Source organism: Macaca nemestrina, chromosome 9 (assembly GCF_043159975.1).
Source record: "Macaca nemestrina isolate mMacNem1 chromosome 9, mMacNem.hap1, whole genome shotgun sequence".
Taxonomy (NCBI): Eukaryota; Metazoa; Chordata; class Mammalia; order Primates; family Cercopithecidae; genus Macaca; species Macaca nemestrina.
In genome coordinates this window covers 63,064,834-63,084,421 of record NC_092133.1, presented here as the reverse complement: position 1 = coordinate 63,084,421, position 19,588 = coordinate 63,064,834, and the positions used below count along the sequence as shown (strand labels likewise).

Here is a 19,588-nt window from a genome sequence, read left to right as displayed (position 1 = left end):
TCATACCTCACACTCCCTGGAGCCCGATTTGTTATAGGTGCAGGGTCCCGTCCCATTCAGCAGCATCTCGCTGGTCTCCGTGTTGGTGGGTTTATAATCTACATAAAATTCCTGGGTGCTGGGAGTCATTTGCTTTAGGGACTGTCTTTTCTTTTTCCTGTGCCTTCGCATGAGGGAGCGCTGCTGCAGCTGCTTCATGCTCGCAGGGTACCGCTTCCATGACACGTAGATAACCAGCAGGATGACGAGCACGGACAGGAAAAGCGCTACGCTCCCCGCGATGATTTTATGGAAAGAGATGTGCTCGGCGTCAGCATCCGTCTCTGGGCCGGGCTCTGTGGCTCCCACCGTCGGGGGCAAAGGGGGTTTGCTCTCATGCTTCGGCCTGGGGAGCTTGGGCTTAAACGTCGGCTTTGGGAGAGCCCTGGCCAGATCAAACCTCTCTGTAGTACTTTTGCCACAGATGCTGTAGTTCTTCACTGCATCGATCACGTTTACTCCTTGCAGCTCTTTGGGACTGGCACAGATAATTGTATTCTCTCTTAGACCTTTAAAACTTTTCAGCCAGTTTACAAGGGAGCAAATATTTCTGCTGCATTCCCATATATTCCCAGCAAGACTGATGTCATTGAGGGATATCCAAGAATCCAAAATCTCTTGACCAATAAATGTGAGCTTGTTGGAATCCAGGTTGAGGCGCTGCAGATTTGGGACGCACTGGAAAACACTGGGTCCACTGAAAGCTTCGATCTCATTGCCTGATAAATCAAGCCTTTGTAAGGAGCTCCAAGTCCAGGACATGGTCTGTCCTATGACACTGATTTTATTCCACTGCAAGTAAAGGTTCTGAAGGCTGACCAACCTTGGAAAAAGGGCCAGGTTGAGCTTGGAAAACTGATTGTGCTCCAGGTGAAGTTCTTTGAGTCTGATCATGCCAGCAAAGACATTCCTGGCTAAACTTCGGATCCGGTTATATCCCAGGTCCAAAAGTTCCAGGTTGCGGCAGTCTTGGAATATTCGCACAGGGATGGTTCTCAGGGAGTTAGACCGTAAATGTAAACTCAGCAGCTTCCGCAAGCCCCGAAACTGTTCAGATCCCAGAGAATGCAGCTGATTATAGGACAGATCCAAGTTCCGTAAATTTGTCACAGGTCTGAAGGTATTGTTAAGAAAATAGGAGATTCTATTGGAACTAAGAATCAGCTCTTTGAGTCTGCGTATTCCATTAAAAGCATTTTCGTCAATATTGCTGATATGGTTATGGTCAAGGTATAGCCAGGTGAGCTGGTTGAGCCCTTTGAATTGATTATACTTAAGTTTTTGAAGGCTGTTATAGCGAAGGGACAAACCTAAGCAACCAGCAGATATACTTGAGGGTATCTCCTGTAATTTCTGAGATTCACAATATACCATTTTGCCTTCACACCTACAGCCCTTAGGGCATCCTCGTTCGGCAGAAGAAAGCATTGTCAGTAAGACAGTGGGGGCTATAACCAGTGCTACAGCTGATCCGCTCAGTAGCCTAATTACATTGAAACCTGGAAATAAAAACAACTTAGAAAAGTTATCCCCCCAAAAAAGAATTAATCTTTAATCAAGCAAAAATAGGCATGTATTTTTCATTTTTTAAAATTTAAATCTAGATAACATTTAACATCTCATATTATCTCTTTGTAATTAAAGAGAATTGTCTTTAGTGTTTTGTTTTTTAAAACAGTTAAACAAGGAAACGTGTCCACTAAGCAAATAAATTCAGTCTTAGAGCAGAGCAAGGTAATCTCTAAAATAATTAAGGCAGAATTATTACACAGACTAGAGGTTTTTTGCTTTTTGTTTTTAAGAAGGAAAGAAGAAAAAATGACAAAACATACCCATCCTTTGTATTGTTCAAAGGTCGTCCTTAGGTCTTTTGCTTTGGCTTAGGGGCCAGTTGCATGACAGCCCCTGTCAGCTGCACTGTAGTGAGTCAGGGCTCGCTGACACCCAGGAAGAAAAATTGGACCCCTTGGGAGATGGACCGATTTTGGAACATTATTCTTTGCCAGCCACGCAGAACACTCCAAGAACAAATAAATCCCAACACCGCATTCGCAGCAAAACATCAAAATCTTCCTAGGTAATAGGATCTTCATGGATATTACGTTTTTGCATCTTTACAGTTTTTTGGGGGGTGGGGGGACGGTTAAAAAAAAAAAACTAGCTCCTACAATTTCTTCTTATCGGAAAACATGATGTATTCCTCCAGGCAATGTGGGGCTACCTGAGCTGCCACATCTGTATTCCATAGCCCAGCAGTTCCCGTGGTGAGCACCCAGTTCAGCCACAGAGCTGCGTTGGAGCCCAGAAGGCAGGAGAGCCCCGTACCGCGCACACGCTCAGCTCACTTCTGCAGACTGTCATTCTGAAAGCTGCTCGGACTGTTGCTTTGGTTTCACTGAATGCAGTCTTATGTAAAGCTGCCCCCAGTGGTGAAGAACATTATGGGCATGTGCAGAAATGTCTCTCTTTTATCTTGCAAATGAGCAGGCTCTCTGCTGGAAAATGAATGATTCTTTTGGGTGGCTCAGTAGGAACTGAATGGTCACCGTAATCAATAACTAGCAACATTTTCTGTGATTTCCAAGTCTTGTTTTACAATTTGGCAACGTCTTTATTGTCTGTGTCCACTTAATTGCTAACCATGTGCTGCCCAGAGTTTTTCTGGAGCTTGACATTAAGTTCACAGACTGAACGTCAATTTTTCTTAACCTCAACGCAGGCTTTAAACTGAAATTTATAAAATGAATTATTGAGCTTTTCACAGAGAAGCATTAACTGCCTGCCCATTTGACCTCTTGGAGTCACAGATTATATTATGGAAGGTGTCTCAGGATGCTAGAACACAAACATCTTGGAATAGAGGGGATGACTGATGACAAATGAATTAATGTGTCCAATAGCCTTTCCAGTTTTCTCACAAAAGATATAATTGATTTTATGACTATGGTTTGGTTTGTTGCTTGGTTGTTGTAATTTTCTTTTAATTAGAAGGGAAATAAACCATTTTTAGTGTTAGTATACGAATCAAGAGATCATTTGGTTCATACTTTATTGATGTTGCTGCTATTTATTACACTAATAATATTTATGGAGCACTTTCTAAGTGCTTTAAGTGGGCTATGTTGTTTTCTCTTTAAACAATAGGATGATGTGGGTCCTATTATATAACCTCTCTTTTAAAGATGAGGAAACAGACTTGGAGAGGTAACTTTCTCAAGGTCACACAGCAAGCAAGTGGTAGAGCTGAGCTTCAGAAGCAAGTCATTCTTATGCTGAACCTCTAACCACTAGATGATCCTGTTCAACAACACTGTTATCTTCATTTAAAAAAGAAGTCAATGAAAATGAAGCCGATTAAAGGATTGGGGCAAGGAAGCTGTGATCAGCAAATTCTTGCTTGTTCTATTAGAATTGTCTAAACTTCTTTTGGTGTGAGGCTTCTAAAGAAGTATAAAAACTAAGGCAGGGCAGTTTAGTGATTAAGAGCATAGATTTTGTCACCTAGATTCCAACTCCTGGCTACAATTTACCATCTATGTAACCTTAAGCAGGTTACTTACCTTCCCTATGCCTCAGTTTTCTCATCTGCAAAATGGGCATAAAAACAAAAACTCACTTCATGTTTTGAGACATGTTTTGAGAATTAAGTCATCTTAATATCTGTATGTTACTTAGAACAGTGTGTTGCATGCAATAAGCCTGTGTAAGATATTTGAATAATATTAACTTTATGTGTACTTGCTAGGATTACGTACTGAATATTGACTACACTGACCTTCATTAACTCACAAAGAACAACTTTAGGGAGCCTTTTAAAATATTGTACATGGTGGACTTCTGAGATCTACTCTGTCTTGCCTTCTTTGATGAGATAACTTCCTTTATGTTCATCATCTGAACTTTATCTTTAAAATAAATCTTGTGATTCTGTGGACCATAACTAATAATGTTTGATTCTTTTCATCCCCAAAGTAGAACATAGTAACATCTGCCGTGTAGAGGCATTTTATTTAAAAATAATGGTATTCTTGAAAAAGTTTCCCTTATTTTTTGTTAGGTGAATTGGCTGTGGAAAGCCTTGGAGAGCTTTCATATTCTCCAAGGATGAGATGTTTGGTAATGACAATCAAAAGGGATCCTACAGATATAGTACAATGGATATTACCAATTTCTTCAGCAGTATGCTCTTAATAAGGTAGTGCTTTCCCCCAGAGTTACCTAAAGCTGTGAATGCACATGAAACACCCAGTGAGTTTCTTAAAAAAAATAGACTTCCCAATCCCTCCCCCAGGATTCTCATTCTGGGGGGATGGAAGAGTGTGTGCTTTTCAATAGTCTCTGATGAAATAAGTTTAAGAAACTCTCTGTGAAAGAATGATTAAAAATAGTGTTTTCTCCTAGTAGGAAGAGAGGGTATGCACACTTATAATACTGAGATGTAAGTTCCATGAGGACAAAGACAATGTTTTGTCTACTTCATTTTTCCTAATATCTACAACACAACTTGGCACATTGCAGATATGCAATAAATACTTATTGAAAAAATATATTTTTATGAGAGTCACAAGTACAATGGATATAGTATAACTGATTATGTAATGTTCGACATCTGTACATGCGATTGAGTCCTGAATATTTCCTCAGTCAGTCAGACTGGAAACAATTTCGGAGAAAGTGTTCTTAAAGGAGGTGTATACAAAGACAAAAACTAGAAAGTGAGAAAACTTAGTTGATCAGCAAGTGATCTTTACTTTTCACAGAGATATCTCTTGTCTTCATAGTTAAACTACAAATTTCATGAGAACAGTAAATATGCTTTTGACTATTCCCTTTTGCACGGTACAGAAGGTTAATACTGAACCCTTATCATTTAATATCCCAAATGGGCGTGACAACTTGTATCTCTGAAAAACAGACTAATGGGAATTGCGTGGATAACTTCTCTCTCACACCTCTGTTGCTTGAAAGGCTCTGAGTTTTCCCCTCACTCTCCCAGGTAGTCATTGAAACATCTGTTTTGCCCAAGAGCTGCAGAGAGTCACTCCAGGAGGCTGAAGGACCCCATCAACTTTGTGCTTCTTGCTCATCAGCTTTACTTCCCAGTGACAGAAGAGCAGAGGAACCCACCGAGAATGTGGGCTCTCACTTTGCTTCTCCTAGGATAAATCTTCTTGAATTATTTATGGTGAGTATTATTCTCCCCTGTGTTACACACATTGTTGTTAGTTCTCAGACATTTTTCTGTTATCTCTGTTCCTGATCTTATCTCACTGCATAGTTCTGACTTTACACCTACCCTTTGGATCTTATAATTGATATTTAGTCTTAATACTAACAACTGAGGGTACAAAATATTAGAATGAATAAGTAAGACCTAGTATTGGCTAGCACTATGGGGTGACTATAGTCAATAATTAATGAATTATACATTTAAAAATAAAAGTGTAATTGGATTGTTTTTTATACAAAGGGTAAATGCTTAAGGGTATGGAAACCACATTTACCCTTATGTGATTATTACACATCGCATGCCTCTATCAAAACATCTCATGTACCCCAGAAATATACACACTTACTATGTACCCACAAAAATAAAAAATAAAATAAAAATAAAACAAAACCATATGATAGGAATGATGTGCTACAATAAAAATTGTTTTGGTAGCAATATATTGATTGACAAGGAAAAATGTTCATAATAAAATAATATTAAGGAAAGAAATACTGACCATCAATCTCTTTCTCAACAGTAATCAGTAGCCACTCTGACTGAGTCAGCCTCCAGGAACTGTGTATGGTCCCTACCTTGGCACGACCCCTTAAGACAGCATCACAACCAGGTCTGATCTGGTTCAGGATAATAAGTTGTTTGAAGAGGGAAGATTATCCATGAGGCTACTTGAGAAATCCAAAACAAAATACGTAATTCTAAGCCACACTGAATACTTGAGGCTGCAGAAATTACTGCAAAGACATAGAGTAGTCCCTCAAGAGAAAAAGAAAAGATTGTGTTCTGAATGATTTTAGTAAATTGCCTGTATACTTTTCATAAGTTTTTTTCTCCTTTTACTTGTCGACTATAGTGAGCTGATTATTTCTGATTTGCCTTTCAACAGAAGCAAAATTATACTGCATTATGTATTTAGCAACTAGTAACTTCTTTTGCACTTAATATCACATAACCATAAACTACCTGACAAGTTAAATATCCCCAATACATCTAGGGCCTTAATGATTTATACAGTTATAAAATAGTGTCATGTATCTAAAGACTTTCTATTTTATTATCCTTATAGGACTTCAAATAGCTAAACATATTTTGTTTAAATTGGGTAAATAAATCAAATCTCAGTTTGGCAATACTGCCAAATTTCAGTCCAATATGAAACTGAGTTGCCAGACATAAACTTAGAAATTCATAACTGAAAAAGGATGTACTGATATCTTAACAGTTGTTGACTTCAGATATTTTATTTATTTTAAAAATATATAATTTGAATAACCATTATGTGCTAGACACTGTTCCAGACACTGGGAATACATCTGTGTGCAAAATAAAGGCCTATGCCCTTGTGAAGATTACATTCTAAAGGGATAAGACAGACAATTAAAAATAAACATATATAGTGTATTAGTAGGTCATATGTACTATGAAAAAAAGAAAAAAATATAAGGAAGATTGGGAGGGCAAGGTATGAGGTGGGTTGCAGTTTTAAATAGGATGGTTAGAGCCATTAAGAAACTGGCCTGAGCAAACCATGAAGGAGATGAGCTTGTGAGACTTAAATATATATATGGGGAGTGGCCAGTACAAAGGCCTAATGTGGAAGCAGATCATGTGTTCCATGAACAACAAGGAGGCCAGTGAGCCTAGAATGAAGAGAGCAAGTGATAGAATAATTGGAGATGGACGTCATGGAGGGCTTTGGATGACATTGTAAGAATACTGGCTTTATTATGGAGAAATGGGGAGCTAACTGGAGATTTTTGTGCAGAGTCAATATGTGATCAAATTACCTATTAAAAGGGTCACTGCTGTGGATCAAATGTTTTCATTTACCCTCCCCAAAATCCACATATTGAAATCCCAATTCCCAATGTGATGGTATTTGGAGATAGAGCCTTTGTGAGGTATTAGGTCACGGTATTGGAGCCCTCATGACAGATCAGTGGGATTATAAGGATGAGAAGAGACAGATGTGAGAGAGCTTGCTTCTTCTCTCTCTCTGCTATAAGAGAAGGCAGCTATTAAGAAGCCACAAATCAGGCTTTCTTTGATGTCAGGTCTTCTGGTACCTTCATTTTGGGCTTTCCAGCCATTAGAACCGTGAGAAATAAATGCTTACTCTTTAAACCACCCAGGAAATAGTATTTTTGTTACAGAAGCACAGACTGACTGAGATGATCACTCTTAGCAGGGGACACAGTAATGAGGCTACCATATCAATCCAGGAGATAGATGACAGTGCTTGGACCAGGGTGGTAACAGTGGAAGTGGTGAGCATTGGTTAGATTCTGGATATATTTAAAATAAAATCAACAGAACTTTTCTAAGGAAATAGAAGTGGAGGTATGAAATAAAGAGGGAAACTAAAGATGGTTCATTTTTATTGGCTAAGCAACCCTAGGGATGGTGAAGCCATAACTGTTTTTGTGGGTCAAATTTTGTGAGCAAGACCAAGAGTTTAACACATTTGAATTAAATCTGGATTTGGCTCTCACTTTTCTTCACTTTTATGAGACTTTAATTCTTGAAAATATTTCTTAATATTAAGCCTCAAAGCACCATGATGTATTTTAAAATATTTTAAAGGTATTTTTTGGACAGAAAGTTATGAAATGACTTGCAATGTTAGCCCTCAACCAATAGCAAATGGGTTTCCATTCAAATGACCTAGACAGAGGCAACATCTTTGCATATGACCTTGGAGGGCAATAGGGCAATAGGGCAACAGAACCAACAGATTAGATGAAAATGGAAATGGAAGATTACATGAAGACTAGGTAAGAAAACATTTGGACTCAACACAGGTACTCTTTATTGCATATGTCAGTTGACATTTGAAATTTGGAACTGATTCTGGCAAACTTCTTAGGGTCTCAGTTTGCTCATCTGCAAAATGGAACTCATAAAACCTGACTTACAAACTTTTAAGGGTTTTTACTTAGGAAACATTTTCATGATTTACGTGTAAGTACAATGTACAATATTTATAAAGTGTTAGAGATATTTCTGGAATCAGAATATCTATGAGAAAATTAATTTTCCCTTGATTCCGTATAGGTTTTGTGGCCATGAGCATATATTAAGGGTTATCAAGGGTCATCAGCATGACAAAGGGCATACCAGAATTTACTAATATTATAGGAAACATTCCTCAGTATTTCTTTTCTACTAATTTTAATACCACAGCCATTTATTATAAAGAATACACCATTGATATTCTGTATATTCGCTTATAAAGTGCTTTCACCAATAGATGCATTTGATTTAGCTTTTGTAAAGAGTTTAATGTTTGTGACCCAATAATATTACAGGGTTGTCAGAATGCCAATATAGAGATTCCTACAGCTGTGAAAATAATTTTCTTCATTTCTAGTTAGAATACTCATATGCATGTCTACATTTGTAATTATATCCAGATCTTCATCAGAGCATTAACACTTCTCTGAAATATCCTTGATTTCCATCTGCTTGCTTTAAGGGCTCCAGTAAGAACCCTGTCTGGTCACATATGGTTATGAGTGAATATCTCTAACTTAGATAAATAAATAAAGAATATTCCAGGTCTGACCATTAAAATGGTCTCTCAGTGTCTTTCTGGAAAAAGGCAAATTTAATGAATGAGACATTGCAAGGTTATCCAATATTTCTCCCTCCCATTCACCTGAAGACACATTTATGCAGCAGCATCAATCCATATTCTCAGGTTTTATTGTATTCCTCACTGTCACCTCCTGCAAAGGTCGTCCTAAGGTAAATATGGGAATATGGAAATCTAGCCAACACTGTAACCTTCAGTGGCAGACTTCTGAAGGCTGAAATGACTATACGACTTCAAGGAAATACTCGTTTTTCTTCCTTTCAGTAGGAAAGGTAAAGCATACACAAAAGTAGAGAAGCTAGTATGATAAATATCAACTCCAATAATTATTACTATTTTGCTAATTTTAGTCTATCCTCACACCTCTTCCCACATATGTGTAATAATTTTTTTCTTTCTGGAGTATTTTAAAAGGAGATCATCCACATATGTCTTTTTTTTTTTTTTTTTTTTTTTTTGAGACGGAGTCTCGCTCTGTCACCCAGACTGGAGTGCAGTGGCGCTATCCTGGCTCATTGCAACCTCCGCCTCCCGAGTTGAAGCGATTCTCGGGCCTCAGCCTCCCGGGTAGCTGGGACTACAGGCACCCACCACCACGCCTGGCTAATTTTTTGTATTTTTAGTAGAGACCGGGTTTCACTGTGTTAGCCAGGATGGCCTCAATCTCCTGACCTTGTGATCTACCTACCTTGGCCTCCCAAAGTGCTGGGATTAGAGGCTTTAGCCACCATACCCAGACAACATATGTCTTTATAATCTCTCTCTCTCTCTCTCTCAGTCTCTCTCTCTATTTATCTATCTACACACACACATTTCAGTATGCATTTCTAACTAATAGACTTTTATTTAACCATCTAGCATTATTATACCTAACAAAATTAATAAGTTCTTCAAGTAGGTTTGTTTGTATCAAGATCCTAGAAAAAGTCCACAGATGGCATTTGTTTTTGATGTAGTTGAAGTCTCTTTCATTTTGTAATGCCATGGATTTGTTGGTTGCCAGGTCATTTGGACTGTAGCTTGCTCCATGTTCTGCATTTGGTTGTTTTCTCATTGTAGACTTTAACTTGCACAGAGTCAGCTTTCATGGCGCATATGTTTAACAACAGTCTATTCGTTAATTTGAGCAGAATATCCAGCCCCAAAGTGGATATTTGGGGCATCTATTCATTCTTGGAAACAATTTAAGATTTGAAGAACTTTGGAGTAATACAGGACTTGGAGCTTAGAGCAAAGTTGTACTTCTACTTTGCCATCAGAGAATTCAGTAATGTGTTAAATGACAAGTTTGAGAACTTTGTTGGTTAACATTCATATCACCAGGATTTCTGTTCTTCACATCCCATCACAATTGCCTTTCTGCCCTTAGTCAGCAACAGCAATTATTTGTTGTTGATACTTACTAAACAAATCTGCTAATTTTTGTATTGCCATTTAAGTGTTCATCTAACTGAGGCACAAAAGATTTTTATCAAGAGGATAGCAATCAAAATTCATTCGTAGTCACTTAAGCTGGGAGAAATCAGTTTTCTGGCTTTCCTTTCAGAACAAATTCCATCAAGAAACATGTGGCACCAGAGTGACATTGTAAAATGTCTAGTTTTATATATATTCCTAAAATTCCTGTAATTTCTCACAGTGGAAAAAAAGACTTTTAGAGGGACTATAAAAACCTCTTGACCAAATTTATACCTTAATATTTGATGTTTTACTTTGCATCTTTGACTGTGCTTTGAATGTAAAGTCAGTCAGTGTTGTTTAAATGGTATCATAACATTTTGCTATATCCACTTCACATATATTCTGATATAACAAGAATTTTTGAAGAAAATTTCTTACTGTATTTTTAAAGCATTGTATATAATAGTTTCAAGTGGATTCACTGGTGTATTTTAAAGTTTGACCTCCTGACAATTATGTCAGCATTAGGAATTAAATTCCCCAGTCACCAGGAGGAGAAAGATCATAGACAATCCTGATTTTGATAAAGAAGCAGCTATGCCATAGGTTGGTTTTATTTTTGTTTCTGAAACAATGTCTGATTTCTAAAAAAAATTATTTTAGGCCCCAGATCTGAATGATATTAAACTTCTGACAAATGAGAATCCCTGCATAGTTTGCAATGAAGTAGCAGAGAACAGGAGTCTGTGGGTCCTTATATTACTCTAAAATATATCAGTCTATATGTCAAACTGGAGGATCCTTCCTCGTACTGTTAGTACTTGGTAGTTGTGGCCATTCCCAGTTGAAGAGTTCCCTTAAGAATGTTGGGGAATGCTTAGGATACCCTTGTGAGTAACAGCAGCGCCCCCATGTGGCAAAATTGTGACTCAAGCAAAAATTGACTTCGTCCCTGGTAGCATTTGCCGCCGATCTTTAATAAAAATAAAACTGAGTTTTTCTGATAGAAAAATAAGTGGAGAATTCATTTGTCTATTCGATGAGTATTTATTAAACTCTCACATTGTTCTTTGTGTTGGGGATACAGTAGTGAATAAGACAAAGTGCCTACTACCAGAGGACTTCTTGCATTCTTGTTGATGAGATGGTAAAAAATAAAAATAGCTACACACTACAATGTCAACTAGTAATAAGTGCTGTAAAGAAGAATAACAAGGATAAGGGCAATGACCATTTGATACTGTGGCCAGAAAAATCCCTTTCTGCGTTGTTGACAGTGGAGAGCAAGTAGGGAGCAACTCACATAACCTTAGATGTAATCTCCCTTTGGGTTTTCATTGGCCACCATTAAGAAGGAAAAGAAAATTGTTTTTCTATATACTCCACACTTCTTATACCAGAGTGTGGAGTTTTTCCATACCAACCAATTCTCCAACTCTCTGGACATCAACTGAATGTCTTACAATTCAGTTTTCCCCCAGCACCTCCTTACCTCTCCCTTACTGATTTTCTTTCATTTCTACTTTGTCTCCAGGTGCCTATGGTGACCCAGTTCTTTTTGGACATTTTCCCACTTATCAACAAATGAATCCTATAGTATTAGCTGATAATATCTTATAGTATTAGCTTTCTCGGGGTACTTGAAATTTAATAGGTAAGTCTTAGAAATGGAAAGTATTAAGGAAGCACGGATAACTGTATTTTATGCATATACTGTAGCTTAAGAAGCAAATAGGAGAAAAGCCCTGTATTAAAAACATTCATACTTGCTCTTCCCTCTCAACTTCTTACCAATTACTCTTTTTAGATGCAATCATTTTGACTACTGTTTAATTCTTATAATATTTTTGAATTTTGTTGATATTTTAATTTCTTGCTATTTTAACTGAGGATTCAGAATCATTTACTCTCCCTGCTTCCCATATTAATATGTTATGAATACAATGTTAAATAACTAGGTGAGATGATTCATGATCACTGTGTAAATGAAGACACTCATGAATTAAGTGGTGTACTGGACTATGTTGCCATTCTCATTCAACGTTTTACTTTTCTTACAGTTTAAGGATTGTTCCTATTTTCTTTCTCTCTTTACCTCTTTTACATTTGCTGTTTTGTCTGTATCTAGGGCTTGTTTTTTGTCCCAACATTTAAAAATACATATCAAGGGCTGGGCACAGTAGCTTACACCGGTAATCCCAGCCCACCTTGGGAGGCCAACGTGGGCGGATCACCAGGTCAGGAGATCAAGACCATCCTGGCCAACATGGTGAAATCTCATCTCCACTAAAAATACAAAAATTAGCCAGATGTGGTGATGGGCACCTGTAGTCCCAGCTACTCAGGAGACTGAGGCAGGAGAATCGCTTGAACTCAGGAGGTGGTGGTTGCAGTGAGCTAAGATTGCACCACGGCACTCAAGCCTGCAATAGAGCAAGACTCCGTCTCAAAAAAAAAAGAAAATATATATATATATATTATATATATATATGTCAAATACCTAAGCTTTCCAAACACTCCAGCAATTTAGATAATTCTATTTTTCTGCAGCACTCCATTTCTCAGCTCCAATATCCAATTCTAGCTGTGTACCTAGTACTTCACCATTTTCCAGAACAGGATTCCTATTTCCTGGATTCCATGTATTTATTTTCTTAATTTACCACTCATTTTGTTGAAGCACCTTCTACTAATAGATTTTTAAGAAAGGGTACATGCGAAATAAAAATTTCATGTCTAAGTTTTTTAGTACAGTATTACTGATTGATAGATTGCTGTAATATAATTCTGGGTGGTAATTTTCCCTCAGAATCTTTGAGACATTGAATTACTATCTTCCCATACCACTCTCACTGTAGAGAATCAGACAATATTCTGATTCCTATTTCTTTGTGTATAATCTATTTTTTTTTCTCTGGAGGTGTTTATACTTTCCCCCCCCCTGTTGTATACAGATATACTTTGGTTCATGCTTTTTTTTTTTCCATTAATTGTTGGGTATTCAGTGAGCTTTTTAAATATGGAGACATGTCCTTCAGTTCTATACAAATGTATGCTTCATAAATGATCTCTCCTTATTTTTCTTTGTTCTCTGTCTCTGGAACTTCTGTTGGACAAATTTTGGATTTCCTGGATTGATCCTTTGTTTTTTCTTTCCTATTTTCCATCTCTTTATCTCTTTCCATCCTACAGAGTAATGTCTATGCTTTATGATCCAATCTGTTATTTATTTATTACAAATTTTGACCAGATGTCAGAAGATTATGGCACAATCAAATCCAGCAATGATACCACTGGGTCAAGCAGTATAAATAAAGTTTTTGTAAATAAAGAAACAGTCATGTGCATTCTTTTATGCATTGTCTATGACTGTCTTCCAGCTACAATGGCAGAGTTGAGAGACGGCAAATCCTGCAGGCTTAGAATATTTACTACGTGACCTTTTATGGAAACAGTTTGCTGATCCCCCAACTCCCACCCTAATTTAGGTGATCATGTTGCTTAGCTCCATGAGTTCTTTTTAAGTTGTCTTTTTGCCCCTTCTTCATAGCATACTGTTACTCTTATGGATGTGCCATTTTTTTCTCACTGTGAGGATATTATTTGCAATTTTTTTTTTTTTTTTTTTTGTGGTATACTGCTTGCTGCAGTGCCACTACTTCCTCTGAGGTAATTTAGCTAGTTCATGTTGGCCTATTTCATGTTGGAGGTGTTTCTCAACTGTTAAGATTCTTCTGTGTTCATTCAGATTAATGAGTGGATCAATAAAAACTAATAGAAAGTACCCTGCCAGCGGGTGGATCACGAGGTCAGGAGATCGAGACCATCCTGGCTAACACGGTGAAACCCCGTCTCAACTAAAAATACCAAAAAGTAGCTGGGCGTGGTGGCGGGCGCCTGTAGTCCCAGCTACTCGGGAGGCTGAGGCAGGAGAATGGCGTGAACCCGGGAGGCGGAGCTTGCAGTGAGCCGAGATCCAGCCACTGCACTCCAGCCTGGGGAACAGAGTGAAAGAAAGGAAAGGAAAGGGGAAAAAGGAAAGGAAAAAGGAAAGGAAAAAGGAAAGGAAAGGAAAGGGAGCTTGCTTCAGGTGCATGTATGTAGACTCCACCCCCCACACCCCCAGAGAAGATTGCCAACCTCTCCTACATGGAAGGTGTGCACCTGCTACCAGTGTTCCGGAGGCAAGGCAGGGAAAGGGTGCTGGGTGCCCCAAGTTCAATATGTACATGCTCATTTTAGTTTTAGGTTTTCAGTTCCAAGCCTCACTGCTATGCCAATATACTTCAGTGTAGCTTTTCAGGTTTGAATTTGCCAGAAAGTAAACTCTTTTTCTGTTAGAAGGATAGGGTAGTCTTTTGATTGCTTGGCGTAAAGATGGAAATCTGGCAGTTGATCTCACTCCATGAAGATCACTCCACATCTTTTTCGGGAGCCCTACTTCTGGTGCTTCTCATGACTTTTATGGAGCAACATAAGATCCCCCTTCAGTAAGCACTTAGACTGTAGCAGCCTTGACTCTACCATATATTCTGTTCTCCAATAATTTGTAGAAATTGCTCATTCTTTTCTCTTTATCCTCATTTGTATTCATTTATCATTGCTTGAGTTTTGATGTGAAAGAGACAATAAAAGCATGCGATCAGTCTGCCGTGTTTCAGATATGGATTTCTCATGACAGATTTCAGGCATGGCAGATGATACAGGGGGTGAGGGAAGGAGACTGGAAGGCTGCCATATAAATTAAGACTATAGCCAAAGGTTGAAAATGGCAGCTGAAGATCTTTGTAAACGTGAGATGCTGTCCTCTTTTGTTATCCATATCTTCCAATCCATTTTGCACTAGTGTCATTGTAAGGTCTCTTACTATGTATGCATTTCTCAATACCTTTTTAATTAGAAGAAACTTGGATATATTGTATTTACATGTGGCTTCCTTGGCTGTATAGTTTGTTAAGGGTGTCTGCCATTATTTCATTTACTCTACTGGGGGTGTGATTAAAATGTTCCCCCATTTGTTCATTTATTTATGAATTTTGAATAATCACTTTGATGAGGTTTCTCCCACATCCTACTTTTAGCCTAGACCAATCTGCTAATATCAGCAAGCCTATTAGCCTCCACAAATGCTAGGAAAAAATATTTTTACTACTGTTCTTGGGGGTTATATCTTACTATAGATATTGAGGGAATGTATTTGGTGGAAATAGGATGACTCTTCCGGCTGTTGTGTTCATGCATGCTAAATTTTCTTTGGCATCTCATACTTTGTATTTATTATAACTTTGCAAACTTAAATGTTTTCAATAGCTTACAGGTATTTAATTTTCCTGAGCCCAATGTTTCTTCTAAAAAAAAGAACTTTTAATTTTTAATGAAATAGAGAGAATGGACTTTTATGTAAACTTTTAAAAGAACAACCTACACCCTATTGGTATCTGTATTTATTTTCCTACTTTTTTATATCAAAATTTTGTTTTTAATTATTATCATTTATACTTTGGAATATACTTTCAAATAAAAAAGTATGCTTTGCTATTTGTAAATTCGTGTTTGCAATTTTATAGTAAAAAACTAGAAAACCTGAATTTGATACATATGTGTATGATTCTGGTGGTGGTGTGGTGTGTGAGGGTGAGTGTGTGTTTACAACTCTAGGAAGTAGAGGTTTACAAGTAAATTTAAATTTCAAATAGGCAACCACTTATGTATAATCCAAGTCTGGGTATCTTCTGATTTCGCAGTATGGACCTGTATGCAAAATCTGGCAATAGGTGTCACATAGTAATATAAAATTTCTTCTCTTCATTGGCTCTATTTGAGGCCAGACTTTCTCTAAAGGCAACAGCCTACATTGATTCTATATTTTTTCTCTTTATAGTATTTAGTTAAAATCATGAAAATATTTTTGATTTAGTGTATTTAATTTTCAGTCATTGTGTTTTCCTTTTGAAATACTCCAGGCTTCTGCCTAGAGAAACCAAAACAGTTAAACATGTCATTATATGTTCAGGCCATTAGTCCTGATTCTTAGGCTTTATATATTTTCTGTGGGTAGTTCTCAAAGACGTGAGAAGTTTTACATAATTTCAAGTAGCTTACAAGCTTTGCAAGTTAAACTTGGAAAATATTGTAGTAATACCAAGTAGTAGTGACATAAAGGCTTAAGAGACTCACATAAATGGGATTTTGAGATTATTTTGTCCAATCCACATTTTACAGATTTAAAAATGTAGACCAGAGAGATGAAGTAACTGGTTCAATTAATATACGACACAGATACAAGACTTTGAGTAGAACCTAGATCCTTTGAGGTTAGTCTATTTCTTGTAATCATTCTGTCTTCTTTGCAGTCAAATCAATGTTTTCGTACCATGTGAAAAACAGTAGTTGACACTTTATGTAACTTTTTTGCTAACCTCGTACAGATTTAACAACTAGGACTTAAAATCTGTTTTGTTAGATGAAAGGAAACAAACAAGTCTTCAATTGTTCTCTAAGTTTGTTTTCTTTGCATTTTAATAGTGATATACATTTATTATAAAACATATGAACTGTGATCTCACCATTCAAAGGTAATCCTACTAATATTGGAAACTATACAAAATTTTTGTTAACTTGAATTTAATGTATGGCATTCTTTGCTATGGGCAAAACAATTCTTTTAAGTTCCTCCTACTGTTGGAAATGCATAGAACAGTCTTTATTAATGTTGGGTTATACAGACTTTCTTTCCCTTGAGTAACTGAAACATGCATAATTGGCTCTGAAAAGGAAAGAAATTACTAATATTCTAGTACACATAATCTCTCTTCCACATGGCTCGCATAATATTTTAAGTAGAAAGTTATTCCCCTTCAAGTAACAAGGTAAACAAAAGAATTATTTCTTCCTTCTTGTTTGAAATTTGGTTAGGCCTCAGTGGAATGGCTCAAAGGGCAATTTCAGAATGGTCTTACTCCTTTCCCAATATACTACCTAAAATTGCTTACATTGTTGCCTTCTTTAAATCCCATTAATAGCTCACTGTGACCTCTGGTTAAATAGTGACTCATTTTCATGACACACAAAGTTGTCATTTTGTTTATATTTTTGTTAGATAAAGGCAGACAATTGTTTTTGAGGAAGAGCAGAAACCAAATTGGAGAGGGATCCATAGCTTCATTTCAGTGCTCTGCCACTTTGCTGTTCTCCATGTCACCTGTCTTGTGTTCACCTCTGTTCTGCCTCATAGCTCTAGCTTATTCATGCTTTTTGCTTACCATGGAGTTGGCTTTACATATTATCTTTGATGCCTACATGCTACCTTGTGACTGTCTTAGTTGTACTGAAAACCAGTTCCTTCTTTGGATTGTTTGCTGTTAAAATTCTAACGAAGAAAATTCTGATTATTTTTTCCATGCCATCTTATGGGTTGCTATCTGACTTATGAGTTGACTGTTCTAGGAAAAGGTGATCACCGTAAGTTTCCATCAGATGTGATAGTTAAGGGTAGTGATAAAGTTGGTACAGTCATGTTGTATAAGACTTGGCAGATGCTTTAAGTGAGGCCATGAAGGACAAAGAATTCAATTTGATACAAAGATTATTTAGCATCTGGCTTAAATCTACCCTTTTGTCATTACTTGCACTTACTATCCAAGATGCTATGCTACCTGCAATACAGTCACACTATACGTATTTATTCTTTATTATACCTGGAACAAGCCATTTTCTAGCTGACTTTAAATCACTGTTTATGCTACTCTATCTTATTGGAATAGTCTTCCTCTAGTTTTTGTCTGGTGAAATCTTCTTTAAGATGTATCTAAAACATTATAATCTTCATAAACATTTTCTAGGGATTTTGGTGACTTCCTCATAAGCACTTTTATAAACCATTTATACATGCCATATAAATGCACAGTATTAAATTGTTTATTTGCCCTTTTCCCCATAGAATGTTCTTTAAATTCAGGGATTGTGGAGTACCATTCATCTCTGAATTCTACTCTTAACAGATAACGGATACTCAATGTATGTGTGTTGAAAAGAAAACATCAAGTTGGTGCAGAAGTAGCTACTCCTAATGCTTATATCATTATCATAATTATGATTCTCTGGGAATACCTGTAGTTGATTCACAAATCTATGTTACCCAAGATGTGAAAAGTGCAAGCGGTAAGTATGTACTAAGCATGAAGCTCACTCAAAATTTGGACCAATTAACCAGATTACTGGTGTATTTTTCACCATTTTGCAGTCTCTATTTGACTAAGAAGTGTTGCAGATTGATTTTTATTGTTCTCTTATTTGCTTCCAATCTGAGTAATTGGTTGGAGGAAATTTCCTATTTTGAAGGAAATTTCATTTGTGTCCGAAGGTAGTGATTTATTTATTTTTTGAGATGGAGTTTTGGTCTTGTTGCCCAGACTGGAGTATAATGGTGCAATCTCGACTCACCATAACCTCCACCTCCCGGGTCCAAGCGATTCTGCCTCAGCCTCCCATGTAGCTGGGATTACAGACATGCGCCACCATGCCTGGCTAATTTTTGTATTTTTAGTAGAGACGGGGTTTCTCCGTGTTGGTCAGGCTGGTCTCGAACTCCCAACCTCAGGTGATCCACCTGCCTTGGCCTCCTAAAGTGCAGAGATTACAGGAGTGAGCCACCGCACCCGGCTGGTAGTGATCTTGTATTCACTCCTGATTTGGGGTGTTTGTCAACAGGTGCAGGGGCAATTTGGGGACAACTCCTTATTTGGAGCTGTTTACTCTTCTTGTTTCTTACCCCTAGTATTATCGCAAGTGGTTTCCTAGCTTAAGTGGGCTTTCAATGAGGACCTTACTGGAAATACCTGTAGTCTAAATAAATAAATAAAACTTGCCAACAATACCCTGTCAAGAAGGCTGGCTTTAAAATCCAGCTTGAAGAAGCCTCATTTAAATGACTGTTTGTAATCTGGTCCTCATATGTCTACCATGTGCTACTTCCCATTCTAGGTGCTGAAGAATTAAGAGAAAAGATACATTTCTACACTTGTGGCATTTACAATCTAATCTGGCGTAAACACTTATTACGCCAGATTACGTAACAAACACTTGTTACACCACATAAACACTTGTTACAATGTGTATAGGGAGTGCTATCATGAAAAACGCACAGGGTGCTTTGTGACTCCATAAAAATGGCACTATCCAGACTCAAAGGGCGAAACCTGAATTAAGTGACAGCAAAGCAAAACTACTATGATAAAAGTGAATGATTTTTTTAAAAAAACAATGATTAATCTAGCCATAGCAGCAGCTGGAATACTCTCTTATTCATTTTATAAGTTCTCAGT

The 19,588-nt window shown here is 37.3% G+C and overlaps 2 protein-coding genes across 22 annotated transcripts in view; one reads left to right on the top strand and one right to left on the bottom strand.

Annotated features, from left to right (window-relative positions):
• Positions 1 to 2,423, bottom strand: part of LOC105466138 (leucine rich repeat transmembrane neuronal 3) — a 184,204-nt gene extending 181,781 nt beyond the window's left edge. For both annotated transcript variants that reach the window (XR_011607356.1, XM_011715119.3), the window contains exons 1-2: positions 1,872 to 2,423; positions 7 to 1,538 (exon numbers count right to left, since the gene is read on the bottom strand). Coding sequence is in view for 1 of the 2 variants with exons in the window: in XM_011715119.3 (XP_011713421.1) it covers positions 7 to 1,538; positions 1,872 to 1,875 (1,536 nt within the window). In the remaining variant the exon portion in view is untranslated. The remainder of the gene's footprint in view (positions 1 to 6; positions 1,539 to 1,871) is intronic.
• The window catches only part of LOC105466141 (catenin alpha 3), a 1,883,635-nt gene that overhangs the window by 870,763 nt on the left and 993,284 nt on the right, over positions 1 to 19,588 (top strand). The window lies entirely within an intron of this gene.